Source organism: Rhineura floridana, chromosome 3 (assembly GCF_030035675.1).
Source record: "Rhineura floridana isolate rRhiFlo1 chromosome 3, rRhiFlo1.hap2, whole genome shotgun sequence".
Lineage (NCBI taxonomy): Eukaryota > Metazoa > Chordata > Lepidosauria > Squamata > Rhineuridae > Rhineura > Rhineura floridana.
In genome coordinates, this window is record NC_084482.1 from 56,235,542 (window position 1) to 56,258,224 (window position 22,683).

Below are 22,683 nucleotides of genomic sequence, written 5' to 3' on the forward strand. Positions count from 1 at the left end.
ACCCCATTCCTGGCCTGTGTTATGACAGAATGTCGTTGCTTGCTGCCTCTGAAGGCATCATTAAAAAAAAAAATCTGAAAAATCCCAAAACAGGATCCTGGGTTTTATGGCGTCCTATTTTAAATACCTTGCCCTTTCCCTACAGCTAAGGAGCGGGTGAGAGCCAGGGCTGGTGCTATTATTAGGCTAACCAGGCAGCCGCCTAGCGCGCAGACCTCAGAGGTGTGCAGTACTGACCTTTGAGGGGCACAGTTTTATACAGATTAGTTTTTTTTAAAATGGTGCATCAACCCTACAAGAAACAGGTTAAAAAGACTTGGAAGAACATTGGAGCAATTCTCTCTTCACATGAGAGGAATACTGACCATTTAGAAAAATATTAGACCTGGAGAGAACTTGAATTGCTCTTATCTAAAGGAAAAACAATTGATGATATTAACCAGCAGAAAATTAGGCAAGACGAACAATATCGGCAACAAATCTTGGAATGCTTGATTGCTTTGGTCAGAGTTCTTGGCATGCAAAACTTGGCATTTCGTGGTACAATTGAAAAGTTGTACAGTGCTAGCAATGGATTTTTTTTGAAGTTTGTAGAATATCTAGCCCTTTCTGATCCTATCATGAATGAACATTTGCGCAGAGTTAAAGGTCAAGAAACAATGGTTTACTACCTAGGAAAAGATATAAAAAATGAGCTTATACAGCTTCTAGCAGGTGCTATAAAGCAGAAAAATTTAGCACATGCAAACTCAGCCAAATACCACTCAATTATTCTGGACTGCACACCTGATGTTAGTCATATTGAACAAATGACAATGATTGTATGTTATGTTGATATAATCAAACCATCAGATAATGAGATGTCTGAGCCTGAGGTTATCATAAGAGAACATTTCTTGGGATTTGTTCCACTAAAGGAGACTACAGGTGCCTTTATGACAGAAATTCTTCTTGGACAGCTTGAGCAAATAGGATTACCAATTGAGAATCTGTGTGGTCAAGGTTATGATAATGGAAGTAACATGAAAGGCAAAGAAAATGGCGTACAAAAGAGAGTCCTGGACATAAACCCATGTGCCTTTTTTGTGCCCTGCAATGCACACTCTTTAAACTTGGTAGTCAATGATGCCACTAAGTGTTGTCTGAAAGTAACTAGTTTCTTCATTTTGGTTCAACAGATCTATAATTATTTCTCTGCATCAACTCAGTGTTGGCAAATTCTAACTAGCCATGTATCAGACTTAGGCATAACTGCCTAAGTTGGCCCCCGAACTATGGAATGCCCTCCCAGACGAGATACGCCTGGCGCCTTCTCTGTTATCTTTTCGGCGCCAGGTAAAAACTTACCTTTTCGCCCAGGCTTTTTAAATTTTGTAAATTTTTAAATATTTTAATTTAACATTTTAAACTTAATATGATCTTAATTTAAATCTCAATGGCAATTTTATTAATGTTTTATAATTGTACTATATATATTTTTTTTTCCACACTTGCTCATATTTTAATTGTGATTTTATTTGTTGTACACCGCCCTGAGAGCTTTCTGCTATAGGGCGGTCTAGAAATGTAATTAAATAAATAAATAAATAAACTGTTAAGCCATTGAGCGAAACAAGGTGGGAGTGTCGGATCGATGCTTTGAAACCACTGAAATATCATCTTGGTAGTATATATGATGCTTTAACAGAGATCTTTGATGACACAAGCCTAATGTTTCTGTTGCTCTAAGGATCCTTCTCACACTTCCAGTGTCAGTGGTAAGTGGTGAACGCAGTTTCTTAAAGCTCAAACTTATAAAAACTTACATATGCTCAACAATGTTGCAAAAGAGACTTCCGGGAAGGGTGACTTAGCCTGTGCCTGCTTTTGAGACGGGCTCCTGCCTCAAAAGAAGCTTATTCAGATATATCAGTCAGTTTTTTCTTTTTTTTTTGACTGATTAAACTTCTCCCGGGTAGGGAGAAACGAAGAGATTAACCTCAAAGCCTATTTTTGTTGGGACGACCAGATCTCATTAATTTATGGGACGAGGTCCAGCCGACGAAGGTGGGTCGGATTTTCAACAGCAAGCTCTATCTGATAAAGCGAACGTTCATCTTATCTTCTAAGAGAGAACGCACTAACAGGCAAGCACCCTTCTTTCTATATTTTTCTTTTACTTGACTTAAATTGTTGCTGTTTAAAAGAGATTTGCCAGATTGATCGGTTTTTGACATCTCACTGGGGAGCCATAACTTCTCTCTGCTACGCACTAATTAATAGCTTATCTCTGTTTTTGTTGCAAAAAGCTGTCCTGGATTTGCATTCTAAAGATATACACAGAAGAGGGATTTCTATTCCAGATTTTTATTTTGAAGAATATTATATTGTCTGAGACTACTCTCTTTTTGGTCTATTTTATTTTGACGAATCTGTTTTCTGACGATTGCCATTAATTGTTTCGATCCTGGGAACTGCATTTTGTTTACTTAACTATGGAGAGATAAGGCTGTCTGCTCTGTTTATACTGTGATGTCACCAAGTTTGGAGTATTAACCCAATTGTTGCTGAAATAAGAAGTGGTTTTCCTATATTTTTCTTTTAAAATGGCAATTAAGAAAGTGGCTGAGAATCTGGAAATAACTATGTTTCAGAAAATAATGGATGAGATTGAGATAACGAAACAAAACCTGCGACAGGGTTGTAAGGAGTTGAAAATTGAATTGAGTAAAATGACGCAGGAGATTAAAGATATAGGGGTCCCTGTGAGAGAGGTGACCCTGGAAGGGGTCCCTGTGAGAGAGGAGACCCCGGAGATTGGAACAAACGTGGAACAGGAAAAAGATTTGGAGTCTATGGACTTTAGAAATAAAATCTATTGTTTGGAGACACAGGAGATTAAAGACATAGGGGTCCTTGTGAGAGAGGAGACCCTGGAGACTGGAACAGGGGTCCCTGTGAGAGAGGAGACCCTGGAGACTGGAACAGGGGTCCCTGTGAGAGAGGAGACCCCGGAGATTGGAACAAACGTGGAACAGGAAAAAGATTTGGAGTCTATGGACTTTAGAAATAAAATCTATTGTTTGGAACTCAATGTTATCTCTGAAGAAATTAATGAAGATTCTAGAGATAAAGTTATCAATGGCATGGATAATCTTCTGGACTGGAATGACGTGATGGAGCCCAATATAGAGAAAATCTATGGAATTAACTGCAGCCATGTGACAATGGAAAAACTTTCAAGAGATGACCCAGTGTATTTTGAAAAAAAGAACAGAGATATGATTTTACAGCAGTATTTCAGCAACCTATTCAGAATGGATGGCAAGAAAATATTTGGGATAGAGGTAATTCCCATCAGACTCTTACTATATGACTATGGCTTTGACAGCAAGATTATTATGGAATACTGATAATGGAAGATTGGATACTGAAATTACTGGACTTAACAAGACTACTGAAGATGGAAGATGGAAAATGGAACTAATAGGGATAATAGAACAATGGCTACTGAAATTACTGAACCTAACAGATTCTGATGTGATGGATTAATTGAAATGTTTATTTTGACTATGGTTATGACAATAAGATTATCATAATTAGTAATGAGATGGATTAATCGATATGCTTATCTGGAAAAAAAAAATTGATAGATATATTTCTTAAAGAATTGAAACCTCTCTTTGACTTTTTGTGGAAAGAATAAAGTAATGTTTATGAGATTTGATGATTAAGTAAGATAACTATTGGAGGAAAGTGATTTTATAATATGACTTAAGAGACAGGATTGTTATATATTATAGACTTATAACTGATCTGATCTTTGACAAATGGGAAGTCAATATTTTACTCTTTATTTTTTATTTTTATTTTTATTTTTATTTTTTTTTGTTTAACTATTTTTGATTTTGTTTTTTGTCTTTGAATGTTTTATGATTTCGTCTTGTATGTTTTATGAAAATTTGAATAAAAATTATTGAAAAAAAAAAAAACAATGTTGCAAAAGAGACTAGTTGGCTTGACAACTATATCAATTGAACTTGCCCAAGCATCAGCACTTAACCTGAAGGAATTGGTGGCAAAATCTACAAAGGAAAAGGCACGCAAAGTGAGATTTTGATGTGCCTGAAATTGAAACTTTTAAGAGACTTAAATTTTAACATCACAATTCACAAGATTATTCAAAATTATTTGTGTGCTAAAACATTTTCTTTTGTATATGAGAAAGATAATCAAAGATTGTTGTATTACTTATTCTTGCAATTTAAAATAAATTTAGCAGTTTCAAGTTTTGTGCTTTTCATTTTTTCTACAAGACATCTGTTTTTGAAAATTGAAGTTAGCAATTGTTTTTTGAGGGGTGCAAGTTGTTAGCCTTGCCTAGGGCGCAAAATAGCCTGGCACCGGCACTGGTGAGAGCACGTACCCTTTTGCCAAAATGGCTTCTCAGCTGCTTTTCTAATTATTGTGGACCATTTACCTGAAATTTCCGGTAACGAGATGCTTGCCAGAACCGTTAAGACAACGACAAAAAGTGGCTGGCATCCAAACCAGGAAAAAGAAGGAGGGGCCAAAGCCAAGATGCTGGAAGAATAGAAATTTATTCGTATTGTAAGCCCGACACGTTTCAGCCTGTTAATTTTCAGGCCTTCATCAGGGGCTATAAATAAAGCAACAAGGATAAATTTACTCACATAAACATAAAATCATACATATATAATCTATAAATCAGTCTATGACTTACAATGCAGGCTAACGAGAAGTTTGAATGAGCAGACCGCTTACAACAGTATAAACGCCTCAAAAAGCAGAACATTAGGTATGAGTATATATACAAGCAACCAGAAATATTTTTCCAGCATCTTGGCTTTGGCCCCTCCTTCTTTTTCCAGAACCGTTAAGAACCAGTAATCCTACTGGTTCCATTAACTCTCTTCTGGCCAAACATGCAGTCTTACAGCATTACAGTATTCTGTTTAGAGTGTATCCCCTGCTGTGTCACCTGAGTGCAGGAACAGTGGGCCACCCTTTAAAATGTATGTATGTATGCATTCATTCATTCATTCATTCATTTTATATCCCACTCTTCCTCCAAAAAGGAACCCATAGGTTATGAACACCTGAGTCCATTCCCTCCCCTTGCAACAATGTGCCAACATTTTGAAAACTTTTTCAGTTATGTATCTAACTTCTTTCTGGGCACTGGTTTCTTTTTTTCCACCGCTCAAGTACCCATCTCCTCTTGGTTTAAAAAATAAAAAGCAGTAAGAATGATTTCCATGTGCTTTTTCCAGTTCCCCCCTCCTCAAACTCTCCCATTTACCCATTATGCTTGAAGTTGACTACAGTATAATATAACTTGGGACTGCAAAGTCAAGAATATAATTGAAGTCGGGACTTCAAAGCACCGCACAGGGTTTGCAAAGAACCCTGCATAGTCCTTTAAAGCACACTTCAAGGCTCTTATCTATTGGCAACTCCATCTGCCCCACACACAACATCACATATGTGTGGGGCAAGTGGGCATGGTTTGGGGAAAACAGCCTTCTGAGACAAGTTTGAACTCCTGATGGGCCAAGTTTGGCACATGGGCCAGAGGTTCTCCACCCTTGTCCTATACTGGTACAATATTGTGCTGTTTCTTTTGAATTGGTGTTTGTAGGACATCCCATTAAGGCTAAAATGTGGTTGATTATCTAATGACCAACAAATTCAAATGGGATAGATAGCTACCATACTCATTACTAGTAGAAGGAATATCCTTGTCCATCCTTGCCATGCCCTCGTAACTCATTAACTATTCTTGGTTTTCTGGATTTGGTGCCCATATGTCATTTTGTGGCTCGCCTTGTTACATTATAATTTGGGGCTGAGCACTGTGCCATGTAGTTAATCTATTTGGTGACTAAGGCACATCCTTTGCAACACCCTATGTGTGTGTATTTCAGAAGTAAGCATCCCTTAGTTCATGAGGATCTGTTCCCAAATAAGGGGGTATGAGCCTTTACCTGGGAGTAACCCCCCTAGAATATAATGGGTTGTATTCAGTGGTGCCTGGTGCCCATCTATCTGTCTATCTGAAAAAGAGATTTGTGAAGTTTGAAAACTGACTTCAGTGCCACTTTGATCAAGCTTGCTTTTTGGCTCTCTCAGACATAAGAATTTATCTTAAAAATGTAAATTAATAAAATAATGATGGTGATAATCTAATGCATAACAAAGAGGAGAAATATATAACTGGAACAGAAGGCAGGGAGCCCAACAGCAGGTGGAGCCAGAACCAATGACAGGGAGAGCCAACTAATTCTAGTTTTGTCTCTCTCCTCCTCCCTGTTGAATTCTACAAGGGCAACATGGAGAGTAAGGAGGAGGATTCTGACAGGCAGGACCATCACCTGAACTAGCTGCTCAGTAGGAAGGAAGGCTCACTGAGGGCAGACCAAGGTTGATGGGGCAGTGCTCCACTTGCCCGAACTGGGCATCCTCCACTGGTTGTATGCATTGTAGCACTAAGGTAATTGTTCCATCCGCACAAGAATTTCTCCTTGCACAATGGAACAATCTCCCTCTCTTCTCCCCCCTGACCCCCCTTAATCTGTTCTGGCAGTTTCCCCAACCCACAGGAACAGGTTTGGGGATGGTATAGGGTGTCCCTGGGGGGAGGAGAGAGGGAAACCCCCATTGCGCTTGTGCTAACTCTAGTGCTAGCGCAAAAAGTTGACTATTATCCAGTGGGACTTGCCTCTGGGTAAACATGAATAGGATTGCACCACACATGTGCATAGGTAGCAACCTTAGCTATGAGTGGTTTCTCTAGGACCTGGCATATGTAGATGTCTTCAAAAAGAACAAATAAAGTTCTCCATCAGGTAAAATGCCATAGGTATAAATGTTTAAAATAAATAAATATGTAGATTTTGGGTCCAGTGTTCTATATGCAGCCTGTACAGGAGATCACCTGTGCCATATGCCATAGCAGGCACAGAACAATGCACTTTGAGCTATGGTTCACTTTCTTGCCATGTGTTGCTGGTTTGATAGCTATCACCAAACTGTTCCTGATGAAAGTGTACGTTCACAGTCATAGAACAGACTAAGAGTCTGAAAAGATGGACTTGGCAGAATATTAGCTTGCCAGAGATAGTCTGACCTTTATGTTGGTATATTTCACCCTACACCAGGAAATTCAGCCAAGATTTTAAATTCCGTGTTCTTGCTTTCCACTACTTTGCAATTTATGTTTGTGTCCAGTAGGGGGGCACATTTTGCTGAATGCTGTAATAATGATATGGTTGTTTTTTTTTAAATCACATGGCCTTTAAATAATCTTAATACAACACCTCATATTTAATTGCCAACAGCAGTTGCACGTTTACCCACTACTAAATATTGCTAGTCATGCTTCTCAACAACTCCATGACATTAATACTTGCTGAGGAACCTGAAAAGCAGGATTCAGTAGTAGATACATCCATGTGCATCTCTGTAGGTTGGAAAATTGAGGATGAATCCAGAGCATTTGCCACTTACTGACGTTCTTGGCTCCCAGCGGTTTGTTTCCCTTTTAGATACATGCTGGAATATTACCTACCCTTTTTTCCTGGCAAGTGCTGCCATCTTTTTTCTTGACAAAGACTCTGTAACAGTGACATGGCAGGCAGAAATTCAGTAAATGCAGTTTTACTTCTCACTGCCTCTCTGATAGCAAAAACCTGCTTGATGAATTTCTGTCTGTCATGGAGATTGTAAAAGCATATCGAACTTGCATCAGAGAAAGGTGACAGCCTTAATTTAGTACTGTATATGAGCTTTGTTCATAGTGTTAAAAATAATTTAAAAATCTATCTGAAAAAGAGATTTGTGAAGTTTGAAAACTGACTTCAGTGCCACTTTGATCAAGCTTGCTTTTTGGCTCTCTCAGACATAAGAATTTATCTTAAAAATGTAAATTAATAAAATAATGATGGTGATAATCTAATGCATAACAAAGAGGAGAAATATATAACTGGAACAGAAGGCAGGGAGCCCAACAGCAGGTGGAGCCAGAACCAATGACAGGGAGAGCCAACTAATTCTAGTTTTGTCTCTCTCCTCCTCCCTGTTGAATTCTACAAGGGCAACATGGAGAGTAAGGAGGAGGATTCTGACAGGCAGGACCATCACCTGAACTAGCTGCTCAGTAGGAAGGAAGGCTCACTGAGGGCAGACCAAGGTTGATGGGGCAGTGCTCCACTTGCCCGAACTGGGCATCCTCCACTGGTTGTATGCATTGTAGCACTAAGGTAATTGTTCCATCCGCACAAGAATTTCTCCTTGCACAATGGAACAATCTCCCTCTCTTCTCCCCCCTGACCCCCCTTAATCTGTTCTGGCAGTTTCCCCAACCCACAGGAACAGGTTTGGGGATGGTATAGGGTGTCCCTGGGGGGAGGAGAGAGGGAAACCCCCATTGCGCTTGTGCTAACTCTTGTGCTAGCGCAAAAAGTTGACTATTATCCAGTGGGACTTGCCTCTGGGTAAACATGAATAGGATTGCACCACACATGTGCATAGGTAGCAACCTTAGCTATGAGTGGTTTCTCTAGGACCTGGCATATGTAGATGTCTTCAAAAAGAACAAATAAAGTTCTCCATCAGGTAAAATGCCATAGGTATAAATGTTTAAAATAAATAAATATGTAGATTTTGGGTCCAGTGTTCTATATGCAGCCTGTACAGGAGATCACCTGTGCCATATGCCATAGCAGGCACAGAACAATGCACTTTGAGCTATGGTTCACTTTCTTGCCATGTGTTGCTGGTTTGATAGCTATCACCAAACTGTTCCTGATGAAAGTGTACGTTCACAGTCATAGAACAGACTAAGAGTCTGAAAAGATGGACTTGGCAGAATATTAGCTTGCCAGAGATAGTCTGACCTTTATGTTGGTATATTTCACCCTACACCAGGAAATTCAGCCAAGATTTTAAATTCCGTGTTCTTGCTTTCCACTACTTTGCAATTTATGTTTGTGTCCAGTAGGGGGGCACATTTTGCTGAATGCTGTAATAATGATATGGTTGTTTTTTTTTAAATCACATGGCCTTTAAATAATCTTAATACAACACCTCATATTTAATTGCCAACAGCAGTTGCACGTTTACCCACTACTAAATATTGCTAGTCATGCTTCTCAACAACTCCATGACATTAATACTTGCTGAGGAACCTGAAAAGCAGGATTCAGTAGTAGATACATCCATGTGCATCTCTGTAGGTTGGAAAATTGAGGATGAATCCAGAGCATTTGCCACTTACTGACGTTCTTGGCTCCCAGCGGTTTGTTTCCCTTTTAGATACATGCTGGAATATTACCTACCCTTTTTTCCTGGCAAGTGCTGCCATCTTTTTTCTTGACAAAGACTCTGTAACAGTGACATGGCAGGCAGAAATTCAGTAAATGCAGTTTTACTTCTCACTGCCTCTCTGATAGCAAAAACCTGCTTGATGAATTTCTGTCTGTCATGGAGATTGTAAAAGCATATCGAACTTGCATCAGAGAAAGGTGACAGCCTTAATTTAGTACTGTATATGAGCTTTGTTCATAGTGTTAAAAATAATTTAAAAATCTATCTGAAAAAGAGATTTGTGAAGTTTGAAAACTGACTTCAGTGCCACTTTGATCAAGCTTGCTTTTTGGCTCTCTCAGACATAAGAATTTATCTTAAAAATGTAAATTAATAAAATAATGATGGTGATAATCTAATGCATAACACAGAGGAGAAATATATAACTATGTCCTTCAGTTTTTAGCATCCTCAAATCTTTTATCATTAGCTGCTTAGAACATTGTGATTTTATTTTTCTTTTCAGGTAAATTTTGTACCCTATTCTAGTGCCTGTAGTTTTCTAACAAACTTAATAAATGTATACATTTAAGAGTGAAAAGGATCTTGGGTGAATTTCTTAATGTGCAGCATATAGACAATGTTTTTGGTACAATCTAAGCAATTTCTAACCTCAGAGTTGTAAAAACATTTCCAAACTCTTTCATTATGAAGGAGTCAAGAAATTACATTAAAAAAAAATACTTAATCTGACTATTTGCACTTGCATACCTATTTTTTTTAGACTTCTGAGAAGAGCATTGCGGAATACTAGTTTATTGCACTGTATCAATAAATTGTAAATTTATATTGACCTTTCTTCTGGACAATAGAGGGCAGAATCCTAAATAGATTAGATTTAACAGTTTTCAGCCTGAGGGCCACATTATCTGCTGGTCCACCTCCCAAGGACCACATGCCAACCGTGGGTGTGGTCACAGCACAAGTGAACATGGTACAAGGAGCAGCAGTTTATATGGCTTTTAGTTTGGGGCACCCTTTCCTCCACCCCCCCTCCAAAAAGCCACAAAACAGCCAAGATGGCGGCAGAGGCTTCAGCCCCTTAAGGAAACCTCGGCTGCCATCTTGATTGATGGCAAATCTGCGCACCGCAAAAAACAATGGAAAGGTAGGTAAAGCGTGGGGATAGCGGGGGAATGGCGGTCCGCAGATGCTTCCACTGATTGCGGAAGGAGAGTGGAGGGCCCTCTGTAGCTCCAGGGGCCCTCGGGCCAGTGCCCCACCTGGCCGCCCTTTAGAACTGGCCCTGGTGATAGAGCATCCCCAGTACTTAATTACTCTTGGGGCCCAGTATCACTATCCACAATGATTATGTGGAGGAGTCTGCCTCTTTTGGAGTTTTTAGCTAGTTGGATTCAATGCCCTCTTTCAAGTATAGAGCAACACCATCTCCAATATGTCCTTCCGATGTAGTTTGTATCAAGGGAAAACCATGTCCCACTAGTTTTTTTCCGTTCCATCAATATGTTCACTATATCAATGATGTCCTCTAAGACCAAGCAGTCCAGTTTTCCCATCTTTCCTCAAAGGCTTCTGGCATTAGCGTATAAACACTTGTATCCTTCCATTGCATGGAATCAAATATTTGGGGGGGGTTGGGAGGGAGGGAATTTGAAGGTCTCTGGGCTGACTTGAACTGTCCAAGCGGGAGCCCATGAGGAAAAATAGGGCATGGCGGAGGGAGGAGGAGTGCTAACTCCACTGTACTCCGTTTGTCCATCAGGCTAATAGGTAGGCTTCAAGCAATTGTTGCAGGATCTTGAATAGTTCCAAGCAGACAAGTTGTTCCAATTACGGTATCTCACTGAGCCCCTATGTATGCCTCCTGGCTCTACACCTGTCAGGCTCCATATTCTTCACGAGAACCTTAAAGAAGTAGGCCTTTGGTGTGGAGCCTAACACTCTGCCTCTGTTAGCAGGGAAAGGGCTGTAGCTCACTGGTAGAGCACCTGCCTTCCACTCAGAAGGTTCAGATTCAATCCCCAGCATCTGTAGGTAGGGCTAGGAGTGACTCCCTGTCTGAAATCCTGACAAGGCACTGCCAAGTCAGTGTAGGCAATTCTGAACTAGATAGCTCAATGGTCTGACAGGATAAGGCAGCTTCCTGTGTTCCTAGCTGCTGTCTGGTATGTTGCCTGTGGTGATGAGCAGGCACTGGGGAGCACGAGATCTGTAGTGGACCCAGTGCCTCAAAGGAACCTAGCCCAGGGAGTATTTTGGGGGGGAAATTCCACTTCAGGAGTATGTTGTTCAAAGGGCTCCTAGCTGACAGGCTAAGGCTCCAGTTTGGTCTTGGGGCCTCCATGAATTGCGCTACTATTTCTTCTGACCTGTCTGTCTGCTCCCCCTCTGGGTTATGAGTCAAGAGATGATAGCATTGCTCAAATTTGTATAAGCAAAAGAGAAGCACACACCCAGAGAAGCATAATAAAGTTAATGGGAGCTACACAATACAGGCTCTATTAAGCTGTTTATCGGAGCAGATTCCACTCAGCGTGGGACATCATAACATTTACATGGGCCATGGTAAAGTTTAGATACTCCTGGACTAATAGCTTACATTCTGAAATGAAGAATGCAAGAACTTTTGTATTTCTTTCCCTCAAACACCTCAGTGAAAATATCCATTTCCTATCCCATTGTTACAACCAGCACCCTGAACGTTTGCTTAAGAATTACCAGGAGTATTGCTCTCTAAATAAAGACACTACACTTCCGCTTTGATTCTTGCAGATGGCTCCTTTATACAATGACTAATGACCAGTGTGGATGCATAGCTAGCTCAGCTATTAACTGGGCTTCAACTGCAATCCTATACACCAGTGGTTCCCAAACGTTTTCCCCCACAGACCACTTGAAAACTGCTGAGGGTCTTGGCAGGCAATTTAGTGTGTTTTTCTGCCTGTTATAGTAATTGTAATGCCTGGTGCTAGATGTCTTTAGTTATAATTGTATTGCTTCTTTTATTCCTTATATTGTATTTGATTGTATTACAATTTGAATTCCATAGAAATCAAATCGCATGTTGTTCACAGACACTCCACAGACTACCTGATTGAAGTTTACAGATCAGTTTGGGATCCCCTGCTTAATTCTGAGTTGGCATGCATAGGATTGCACCGTTAGGGAACCTGGAGTGAGCTGTAAAACCACATCTCTTTCTTCAAGTCCTTCCCATCTGACACGCAACTTAAACCTGTGCCTTTCCTGTAGTTAGGCATTATGTCTGCACTTTTACCTTGAATATTTTTTTAAAAAATGTTTTGTCATATTGCTTGTAAGCCACCTTGGGGGGAAATTGTTATTCAGAAAGGCAGCATAGAAATTCTTAAATAAAATAAAGTTTGACTGTTCTTAATAATGGTTAACACTAATTGGGGTACTTCAGACCTACGCTTTTGAAAACCTGTCCTGGCCTTTATTCAGAAATATGTAATTCATTTGTATCAGTAAAGAAATTTCTTTTCAGAAGTGAGACAATAGTCCTTTTTGGATAATTTAGGGTGAGTGAACGTATGCCTGGGGGGAGGGAGGGTTGACAGTGGCAAGCCCTGCTCCCAACGTATGAACATTCATTTGAAGGTTAGTACAGTGTTTATGCGGGCAGGGTTCTCTCACTAAGTCTGGGATTGAGAATAAATTCAAACATGACATGAACCATGCAAGAGATGCTCAATGCTCAGATTTTTTTTTTAGGCTACAGTCCTATACAGATTTACCTGGGAGTGAGTTACACTGAACTTAAATAGGTCTTGTTTCTGAGCAGGTTATGTATAGGATTACAGTGTCAGTGTCATGTGTAAAAATGTCTAAAAAGATTTTCAGAGCAGCCCAAGGGGATCTCATGCTTTAGGATTTCAATGTAACATAATAACTTACGTTATTCTAATAATGCAGAAATAGCCTCACTATTGAAAACATTTCACTTTCATTTTTAGGTGTTTTACAGGTCATTTGCTATGACACACAGATTAGCTTCTGCAAGTAAATTGATATTCCCAGTCAGATGCAGCTGACTCTTCTTTTTAATTTCAATGCTCCTGGCGTATTAAAGCTGCAATTCAAAACACACTTACCTGGGAGTAAGTCCTATTGAACTCAGTGGGGCTTACTTTTGAATAAATATATATAGGATTATATGGTAAACCTACTTAAATGCAATTCCTGGAAGAAGTTTTCTTGTCAATATTAGCACTGTTTGCAGCAGTTCTTACAACAGCCCTGCATGATGGTTGGCCCCATTCTGCTGATGGGGAAATGAAGCCAGTTATGTGAATGAGCTTTTAAAATCACAATGGGAAGAAGAACCAAGGTGAAGATTTCAGAGTACATGAGTTCCAGTTACGTAGTATAGTAACTGGATTGTACCTGCCTGAGGCATCAAAGCAAGAGGTAGCCACTGCCCAACTAGGAAAATGCTTTTTGCAGTCTTCAAACCATATTAAGTTGAAGGAATTGGGCTCTCTCTCTCTCTCTTTCTTTCCAGAAAGAAATAGAAAATTATGTAAAAATAAAGAAGCATGGAATAAAGAAAGAATAGTCAAGAAAAGTCATGGCAGAGTTTAAGTTGTGTTTAATTCCAGGAGAGCCACAAAAGAAAGGACACTCCAGAGCTTTTTCACCAAAGAAATGTAAAAATGAAAGTAAAAACACTCACACACACACACACAAAACAGAACAGGATTGATCTGGAAATGTTTTCATTTTACATTTCAGATTTCCAAGGAATTTTCCTTAAAATTAAGAACTAAAACCAAGGATTTTTTTCTTAAAATTAAGAACTAAAACCAGCCACCAAGCTGCCTGTCCACAGAGGATCATCTAGCCAACTATCTCCAAAGCCTAGTATGGAATGTGTGTGCAGTCTCTATGCTCCAGAGCTGGTAAAATAATCCAGCAGAGAACCGGAATTCTAAAGCAGTTTTGGGAGGCCCAGCAATCCTGTCTGATGCTGGTTGCTCCGTGTGCCTCCTCTGTATCATTGATGCAGCAAAAATGCACTGATTCCCCTACAAGCATATCCAACATATAAGAGGCAAGAAAAGGCTTACTGTACTCCAGTTTTTGCTTTTCCACAAGTGTTTTAGGCAGTTATTGATAACCTCTACAGATCTTTTTTTCTTTTTTTAAAGGATGAGTGAGGGAGATGGTTCAGCTGTGGGACAATTAAATCAGGTTCTTGTCAACAAGAAGCCATATAAACTCTGAGCCCCAGGTAATCCTTGAAGTTGTAAATGGGTGGGGAGGATTAAGAAGTTAGATTGAAATATTTTGGGGAAATGATTACATTGGGTACAGAAAGCTGTATATACCTGGCCCATTCATTCCCCAGATGAATGCAGGAAGTATCTAAAATGTGACCCACCACCTCTGCTATGAAACACACATCAAATGTGCTCAAAACTACCAGTCCTTTCCTTCAGAGTCTGAGTATAGGACTGGCAACGTAGCAGAAGAAACCTCACCCCTCTGCTGAGAAAGGTGGTGCTTGTTTGAACGACCACATTGTTCTAAGGATGAATATTGGTTTTAATTATTTTAAAAATGAGGCAACCAACAAGCAGAAAAAATGGAATATTTTGTCCTTATTTAGTCAGTGACAAAAAACAGTGAGCCTCTAGTAAATTAACAATGAAATAAATATCTAGAATATTTCAGATTAGAAACAACAGTCACAAAAAGCCTCAGTGGAATTAATTTACTAATATTGCTACAGACTGACTCTTCACAGACAAAGGAGTCTCCAAAATCAGTTGCAGCTTCGCTCCTTACTTACTGGGCTTGGTTAGTTTCACTTATCCTTTGGAATACTTTTAGACAACAATACAATACAATACAAAGCACAAAAACACACACAAAAAAAGAGTCTGCTCCTAATTCTTTTTCATACTGCAAACAGTGTAAATCGTTGCCATTGATATAGGTCCTTGCAACAGTGCAACAACGACGTCCCTGTACTGGAGAGAGAGGAGGGGGACTCTGGTCAAGAGGACATCCTAGACTTGGCTTCAGAGCAGATGATATGATGGATTACAGGAAGAGATCCTTGGGGTTGTCATAAGGGTTAGCTTTGAATTCTCTGTAGCAGTGACAGCAGAGTTTCTCAAGTATCTAGCCTTCTCGAACACTGTCCCGAGGTTCTGCTAGTGAGCTGTGGATGATCCCAGTAATTGACTCAACACCATCTCCCTCCAGAAAGGTGTGATGGTCCCCTTCAACAATATGGACAAATACTTTTCCATCACAGACCTGCATAGGGCACAGAGATGTAAAAGAGAACATTACACACACATTTTACTTCCATATGTCTTCTGTCTTTTCAGTCAGGAAACAGAATAATCCAAGGATACCTGAAAGTCCCTTTGCTTCTTTTAACTACTTTCCACATTCTCTTTAAATCAATCACAACCAACAACATGTCAAGCAAGGCCTAAGGGTCCTTTCTTTGGGAGAATAATTCTCATAATCTAGTAAACTAGATCTTCAGCTGCTGCTGCTGCTTCATAGGCTAGAGAAATTCTTGCAGAAAGTCTAGATTGGGAGTTACATCATGAAAATTTCAGCTGTTAAGCCTCATGACTTTTGAACCATTTCAGTTTTTAATGAGCAGCAGGGAGATGTACACTGATGGCTGCAAACATTTATGAATGCTAGTTTTGTTGGTTTCAGTGGGTCTTAAAGCACCCATAAGCAGATGAAGGATTGCAACTAATGTTACTTTAAGGGCTGTGGTGGGTGCAAAGCCAGAGAGACACATTTCTATAAGAGAAAAAAAATCTTTTAGTTCCTTCAGCTAATGCGACTTTTAATATTCCTGGCAGAGCCATTCCTTGATCCAGACCAGGACTCCAGAATGCTCTGGGCCAGGCATAGGTAAGTCCACTCCAGGACTTACAGAGAATTCTGGAAGGAAGAACAGCACTCTATATGTAACTGTGAGCAAGATACTCTGAAATAAACCTCTACATTTAACAACAATAGTCTTAGTCCAGGTTTTTATTTCTAAGAGTCCTAGGCCTCTGGACTCAACACTGGCAACAACAGTGGTAATGAACATTACTAGTGGGAATGAAAAGAAAACAGGCACAGAAAATAACAAGAGCTGTGAGATAATTTTTTCCCCAAGCACCAAGGTACATGTTTTTTTTTCACCCTGTGAGGTTTACATATGAGATACTTCTGGAAAAGGGAATCCACATTATTTAATCTTAGCTGATAACAGAATCTCCCTGAGAGTTGCTTACAAAAGGATTTTGGGCCTAGTGAGTCAACACACACCAAGACTTGCCTCTTATACCTGCATAAAGAGGTGTGGCAGCAACTGTTTTCAGTAGGTATCCCCCTCCCCCAAAAAGAGTTTCAGTCAAAAGTGTGGGATATTATTCTAATTCTCCACAATTCTGCCGGTTTGCATCCCACCTTCACAGAAGTAAGAATTGATTTCCGTGACCTTCCTAATGGAGGGCATCTTTTGGTAGTTATTGATGATTATAGCCATTATCCAGAGATAGAAATGGTAACCACTACTTCAGCAAATGCTGTTATCCCCAAGTTAGACAAGATTTTTTCATCTTATGGCAATGGACCACCTTTCCAAGGTCTGCAGTTTGCACAGTTTTCTATCTTGGATTCAAGCATAGAAAAATCACACCTCATTGGCCACAAGCAAATGGGGAGGTTGCAGATATATAATATAAAACAAGAATTGTTTCGATTTCTGTGCACCTACTGAACCACCCCCCATTGTTCTACTGGCATGGCACCAGCTACCATAATGTTTGGCAGACAGGTACGAACAAAATTGCCTCAAATTGATGTCCCATTCAAGGATGCACCCCTGCGCCAACGCGATAAGGCAAAGCTTACAATGCAAAAGTATACCGACAAATGCAGGTGAGCCATAGTAGTGCCATTCAAAGTGGGGGATGTGGTCCTTGTTAAGAACTCCAGTCTCACAACAAACTCTCATTGCCCTTCTATCCTGTGCCATATCAAATCACAATGATCACAGCACAGAGGGGTGATCATAAAGTCACAAGAAATGTATCTCACATTAAACCACTTCACAACACCACTCAGATTCAAAGATCAGACAATGATGATGGCTTTGTACAAAGTGATAGCGACTTCCAAACCACCACTACTGCTGTAGTGAATCCAGCAACTCCATGCATTCCAGAGACAAATGACCAACTTTACTCAAGAAGGACCAGCCATCATGCTCCAAGCTATTTGCAAGATTATGTTACATAAAGAAAACCGTACATGTGATCTATATGCCAATTATCCAGTTTTATTCTATTCCTTTTATTGCATAGTTCTGTTACAATAGTTAAGTTTTCTTGTATATTTGTGGAAGTGTTTTTAAGTGTTCTGAGTTTTCAGTTATATTTGTGATTTTATATATAGGGGAAAAGGAGAGATGCAATAGCTATGGCAGAGTCATTCCTTGATTCAGACCAGGATTCCAGAATGCTCTGGGCCAGGCATGGGCTTGTCCACCCCAGGTCTTACTGACAATTCCGGAAGGAAGAACAGCAGTCTGTAACTGGGAGCAAGGAACATACTCTGAAATTCCTCTGCATTTGTAGGTACTTCTACATTTAACAACCATAGCCTTGGTCCAGGTTCTTATTTATAAGAGTCCTAGGCCTCTGGACTCAACACTACTAACCTCTGAAAGCTTGTAGTCTCCTCCAAGACCTTCTCCATACTCGTTGTGGGTCTTTGCTTTCAGTAGCATCACATTGCCATGATACTTGCACTCCGGCACATACTTGTCTCCTGCCTTTAGTTTGTTGTAAAAGGAAGCAGCAGCAAAGGTGAGTGCTTCATGGTTGATATCTTTGTGATTTTGAGTTATCAGGTCCACAGATGCACTTACACGAGCTTCCAGATCTGGCAGGGGTAGAAGAATCTCCAGCAACTGCAAGCAGCACAAACAGGAAATCTTTACTACAAAATGCAACACAATTTTCAGAGGGAAACTCTTGTGAGCAAAATGCATTTTGTTGCAGCTATAAACAGTGTGGAAGACCATTACCTTATTGTATTCCATGCTGGTGAACTGCTGAACAAAGGCACACAATGCTTCTGTCTCTGCTTCAGCCTCATTTCCTGGAGTTAGCTTGGCTCTGTAGCTCTGGTGGAAAGGATGGACCACAAGAAAATTTATGTTAGAATAATCTTAAGACACAGAACAGAATTTGTGCAATATGCTGGAGATCAGCGGGTTAAGGGCACAATCCCGACATCTTTTGTACCAGGCTGGCAGGCGAGGAGCAGGTTAGATTGGGTGGAGGTATCCCTCCTTCCAGCTCTGCTGGCCTCCACCAGCCTCTGCCTGCAGAATGACATCAGTGTCACTCCACTAATGCAGAGATTCCCCTTCCACCTGCCGAACATCCGGTGGCATCCCTGCCACTGGCAGCCAGAAGAAAGTCCTGAAAAACGGGGCACTCTGGAGGCAGAGACGGGCTGGGCTGGCCCAGAATCCATTGGATCCCAAGCTGGTCCCACTGCTGTCATGTTATGGCATTGGGCCTGATTCAGATCTGATCACTGCACCAGCTCCAGGCTGGAACCAAAATTTGCCTGCCTCCCATCTTCCAACAGTGGTCCCAACACTCTGTTAAGCCCCATCAGGCAGTAGCTGGGGTTTGGACTGTACCCTAAACATCCAGGAGATTAAAAAAAACAGAAAAGAAAAATTACTGTTAATCCTCAGGTGAATAATTGAGAAATTTCTAGGTTGTCTTCCAGAGACAACAAAGTGACACAGAAAAACCTTGTTAGGTTTGGTCTCCAGTTTGCATCGCAGAAATTGATTGAAGAGGAAATAGAATGCAATCACAGATGGACCATTATGTGCACATGCAACAAAATTGCGCATGTGTGCAATTGTCAGTCTATAAGGTGGTTATTCCTACATGCAAGTGTACCTTGTTTCAAATTGATCTTCTACGTATATTGATCTAGAATCTCTTACCTGAGTGTGTGCTGCTACATAGGAGTGAGAACCATCAAGCAGGAAGAGGCTATTGGGTAAATGAATGGGATTCTGTTGAGCCTGGAGCTGACAACACATTTCAAAGGCCACGCAGGCCCCAAAGGAGTATCCAGAAATCCGATAAGGCCCTTCTGGCTGCATTTTTTTAATGCAGTCAATGTAATAGGATGCCAGGCTCTGTATACTGTCCAGAGGAGCAGCTAATGAGAGGGAGCAAAATTCGGAAGTCAGGCTGTGGCAGATCTTGATCAGTATGTTTAGAATCCTGCACTAAAGTTGCAAAATGGTCTCTCATTTCAAATCTATTGTATTTTTAGAATTTGGATTTTTTTGTCATGAACAACAGAGATGGTGGGTGAAATTGGATGTTGCATTAACAGAATTCCAACAGGACTAGGCATTAAGGAGGCACAAGGAACTGCATGTAAATTCAGTCCAGATGGTTTATTTTCAAACCTTGGCAACAGATGCTGATTTTTTGTAACATTTTTCTATTAAATCAAGAATTTTATTATATATATTCATACATATATGTGCATGCATGTTTTCAAGTGAGAGAGTTAACCTCAGGACTTTGAAACAAATCTACCAGATACAATGCTAGAAATCTCATTTCTGTTATTTACTACATGCTAGTTGCTATGCAGATTTCTAGCTGTAAGAAGCTGTGCTTTGTTGAGAAATGTCTGCTCTTTAATCCAGGAATGGGGAATCTGTTCCCTCCAGATGTTGTTGGACTCCAGTCCCTATCAGCCCAGGTCAAAATGGCCCATAGTCAGGGACGATGGAAATCGGAGTCCTGCAACATCTGGAGGGACGAAGGATAGCCTCTCCTGCTTTATTCAATATCAAGTGGCAAAGTTCAGTTAGTGAGAAAATATTGCTTGAGTAACAATTGGTGGTAGTTTCTTTTGTACAAAAGAAGCCTTCTAGCACTTACAGGTTTTCAGAAATGCCGATACAGGAAAGATAAATCTCTATAGTAACAGCCACAGGAAGGCTTCCAGTTAATTTTAAAAGAGAAGTGGAAACCCTTCCCTTAGCATTATGTATGTTGCTTGTAACTATAATGTGGGTAGCTACTGAAAGCAGAAAAGAAGTATTAAAATAGCTCCACAGGAGAGAAAGAGAGACTCATAATCAACCATTTTGGCTAATTTCTGCCTGCTCTCTTTCTGGAACCCTTGTATCTATGCTTTAAAGCAGACTTTGCCAACCTATTGCCCTCCAGATGTTTTGGACTACAAATCCCATAATCCTTAACTATTTGCTCTGCTGGATGGGAACTGTAGTCCAAAACATCTGAATTGCTTTAAAAATAATATTTTGACTGGGTGTTTCGTTTGTTTGTCTTGAATTAAAGTAACAACTTAGTGTTTTCTCCCAAAGGAATCTTTATATTTCAGCAGTGAATTATCATCATATACCCATCTCTAGGTTTGGAGACTTTCCCATGCACATATACATGAACAAAATATGTTCATATTTAGCAACTTGGAATGTTTGTGAAAGATGTGAATTGATTCTAGTTATATTGAAAATTATGTACTCTGGATTAGAAAAAAATGATAAGCATGACAGAGCTACCTTTTGTGCACTGAAGTCCATAGCTTGGTATACGGAGTTTAGAGGCAAGTGTGTTGAAAACTGTGACAGATCCCTCAATGGGGTGAACAAGGAAGAGAGGAGACTCAGTGCTTTTCACCTCATTCAGTTGCAAGATAGTCGGTCCATTTGGATTAACTAACAGGTTATTCAAGTCCAGTACGGGTTGCTCAGCCTGATTGCCTTTTGTCTCATGGGATAATGCTAAAAACAGAACAAAACACAAACACATTCGAAAGAGTCAGTTAATGCCACATTCAGTCTAGTAGAATGATCTAAAAGAGGATTATAGGTTGGTTTGGGACTAGTCTCACTTGGCCATACCATAATGTGGGGGTGGGAAACCTCCAGCCCATGGGTCAAATTTGACCATCAGTCCTCCCCATTTAGTCTGCAAGGCCATTTCAGCCAAGCCATGCCTACCTGTCCTACACTTGGCGTCATATATGATGTCAGGTGCGGGCACGTAAGGGCAGGGCTTAGCCATAAGAGGTTTTGCAGACATTGCCAATTGCTATGAGCCCAATCCATGTAGCAAACCCATGAAGATTACAAAAAAAAAACCCAAAACCCATGGGAGCTATGAATCATTGCTCTCCCATGTCTTGCTAAGTTTGGCCCTGAGTCTCAAGTCTGAGAAAGGAGGTTCCAGGAAGTCCTGTTCACAACCCAATATAAGAGTTAACTCAAAGCTATCAAATGTTTCTGATTCTTATCTATACCAAGGGCTAGGATGTTTGGGCATTCCAGCTCCCAATTTGCTATGGAAGACTGGGCAGAAATTATATAGATTTGCTTCACTGACCAGACAATCTTTCTCCTGATAGGTAAACTGCTCTTAGCTACACCACCCCTTCCTCTGTGTCACAAACCCAACAGAGGACAGATTTTGACCCTATTCGGCATACTTACTGTCTGTAGTCCCCGGTTTGGAAGAAAATTCCCGTAGTTTGTTAATAGTAAGCAATCTAACATCTCTCATTGACATGACAATATCATAGTCCCTCTCCAGGGTCTGGCGTACTTCTACCCCCATCAAAGAATCCAAACCCAGATCACCTAGGGATGTGTCAGCATTCAGGCTGTTTACATCACGAACACCTATGAGAAAAAAATGCAAGCATTTCAAAGCCCTTTAGTCTGTTCCTTCAAACTGCCAACTGTTTATTTACAGATCTCATTTATTTTACTAACATGGCATTGTTATTTTTATTTATTTAAGAGATTTAAATTTTCCTTTCAAGGGAAAACGTTTTAACAGGTTGCTATATAAAGGACTAAGTGATTGGAAACTAATTATGGAAAGCAATAGGATTTTTAAAAACTGGTTGATGGGTTGATTTTTCTGCCCAGAAACTCTGAAAAGGTCTCATGCTGAGCTGCACCCACTGGGAAAATCAGAAATTAGGACTGAGTTACAGCCTAGGTGTTCAGCCTGCCAGCTAACTGTAGTGTGCATAGCAGTGTTTCTGTTCCTCTATGGCTGTTTTCATTGTATGCTATCAAGTACTCAAGAAAAAGAAGAAAAAGAAGAAAAAGAAGAAAAAATATCTACTGTAATTGTGAGTATAGTGCATGCTTTAAAAGAGTAAAGGGTAACTTAGGGTAGATATTTTTTCAGATCACTTTAAGTTCTCTTTCTCTCACTCTTAAGCAATAAACATTCAGTCCTGCTCTACTTATCATACTAGCTGTAAAATAAA

The 22,683-nt window shown here is 40.1% G+C and overlaps 1 protein-coding gene across 1 annotated transcript in view; it reads right to left on the minus strand.

The window, feature by feature from the left end:
• Positions 1–13,943: 13,943 nt before the first annotated feature.
• FASN (fatty acid synthase) overlaps positions 13,944–22,683 on the minus strand; it is a 74,492-nt gene continuing 65,752 nt past the window's right edge. The window contains exons 38-43 of the mRNA XM_061615966.1: positions 21,893–22,081; positions 20,963–21,184; positions 19,355–19,575; positions 18,410–18,508; positions 18,041–18,292; positions 13,944–15,615 (exon numbers count right to left, since the gene is read on the minus strand). Coding sequence (XP_061471950.1) covers positions 15,478–15,615; positions 18,041–18,292; positions 18,410–18,508; positions 19,355–19,575; positions 20,963–21,184; positions 21,893–22,081 — 1,121 coding nt within the window. The 3' untranslated portion in view covers positions 13,944–15,477. The remainder of the gene's footprint in view (positions 15,616–18,040; positions 18,293–18,409; positions 18,509–19,354; positions 19,576–20,962; positions 21,185–21,892; positions 22,082–22,683) is intronic.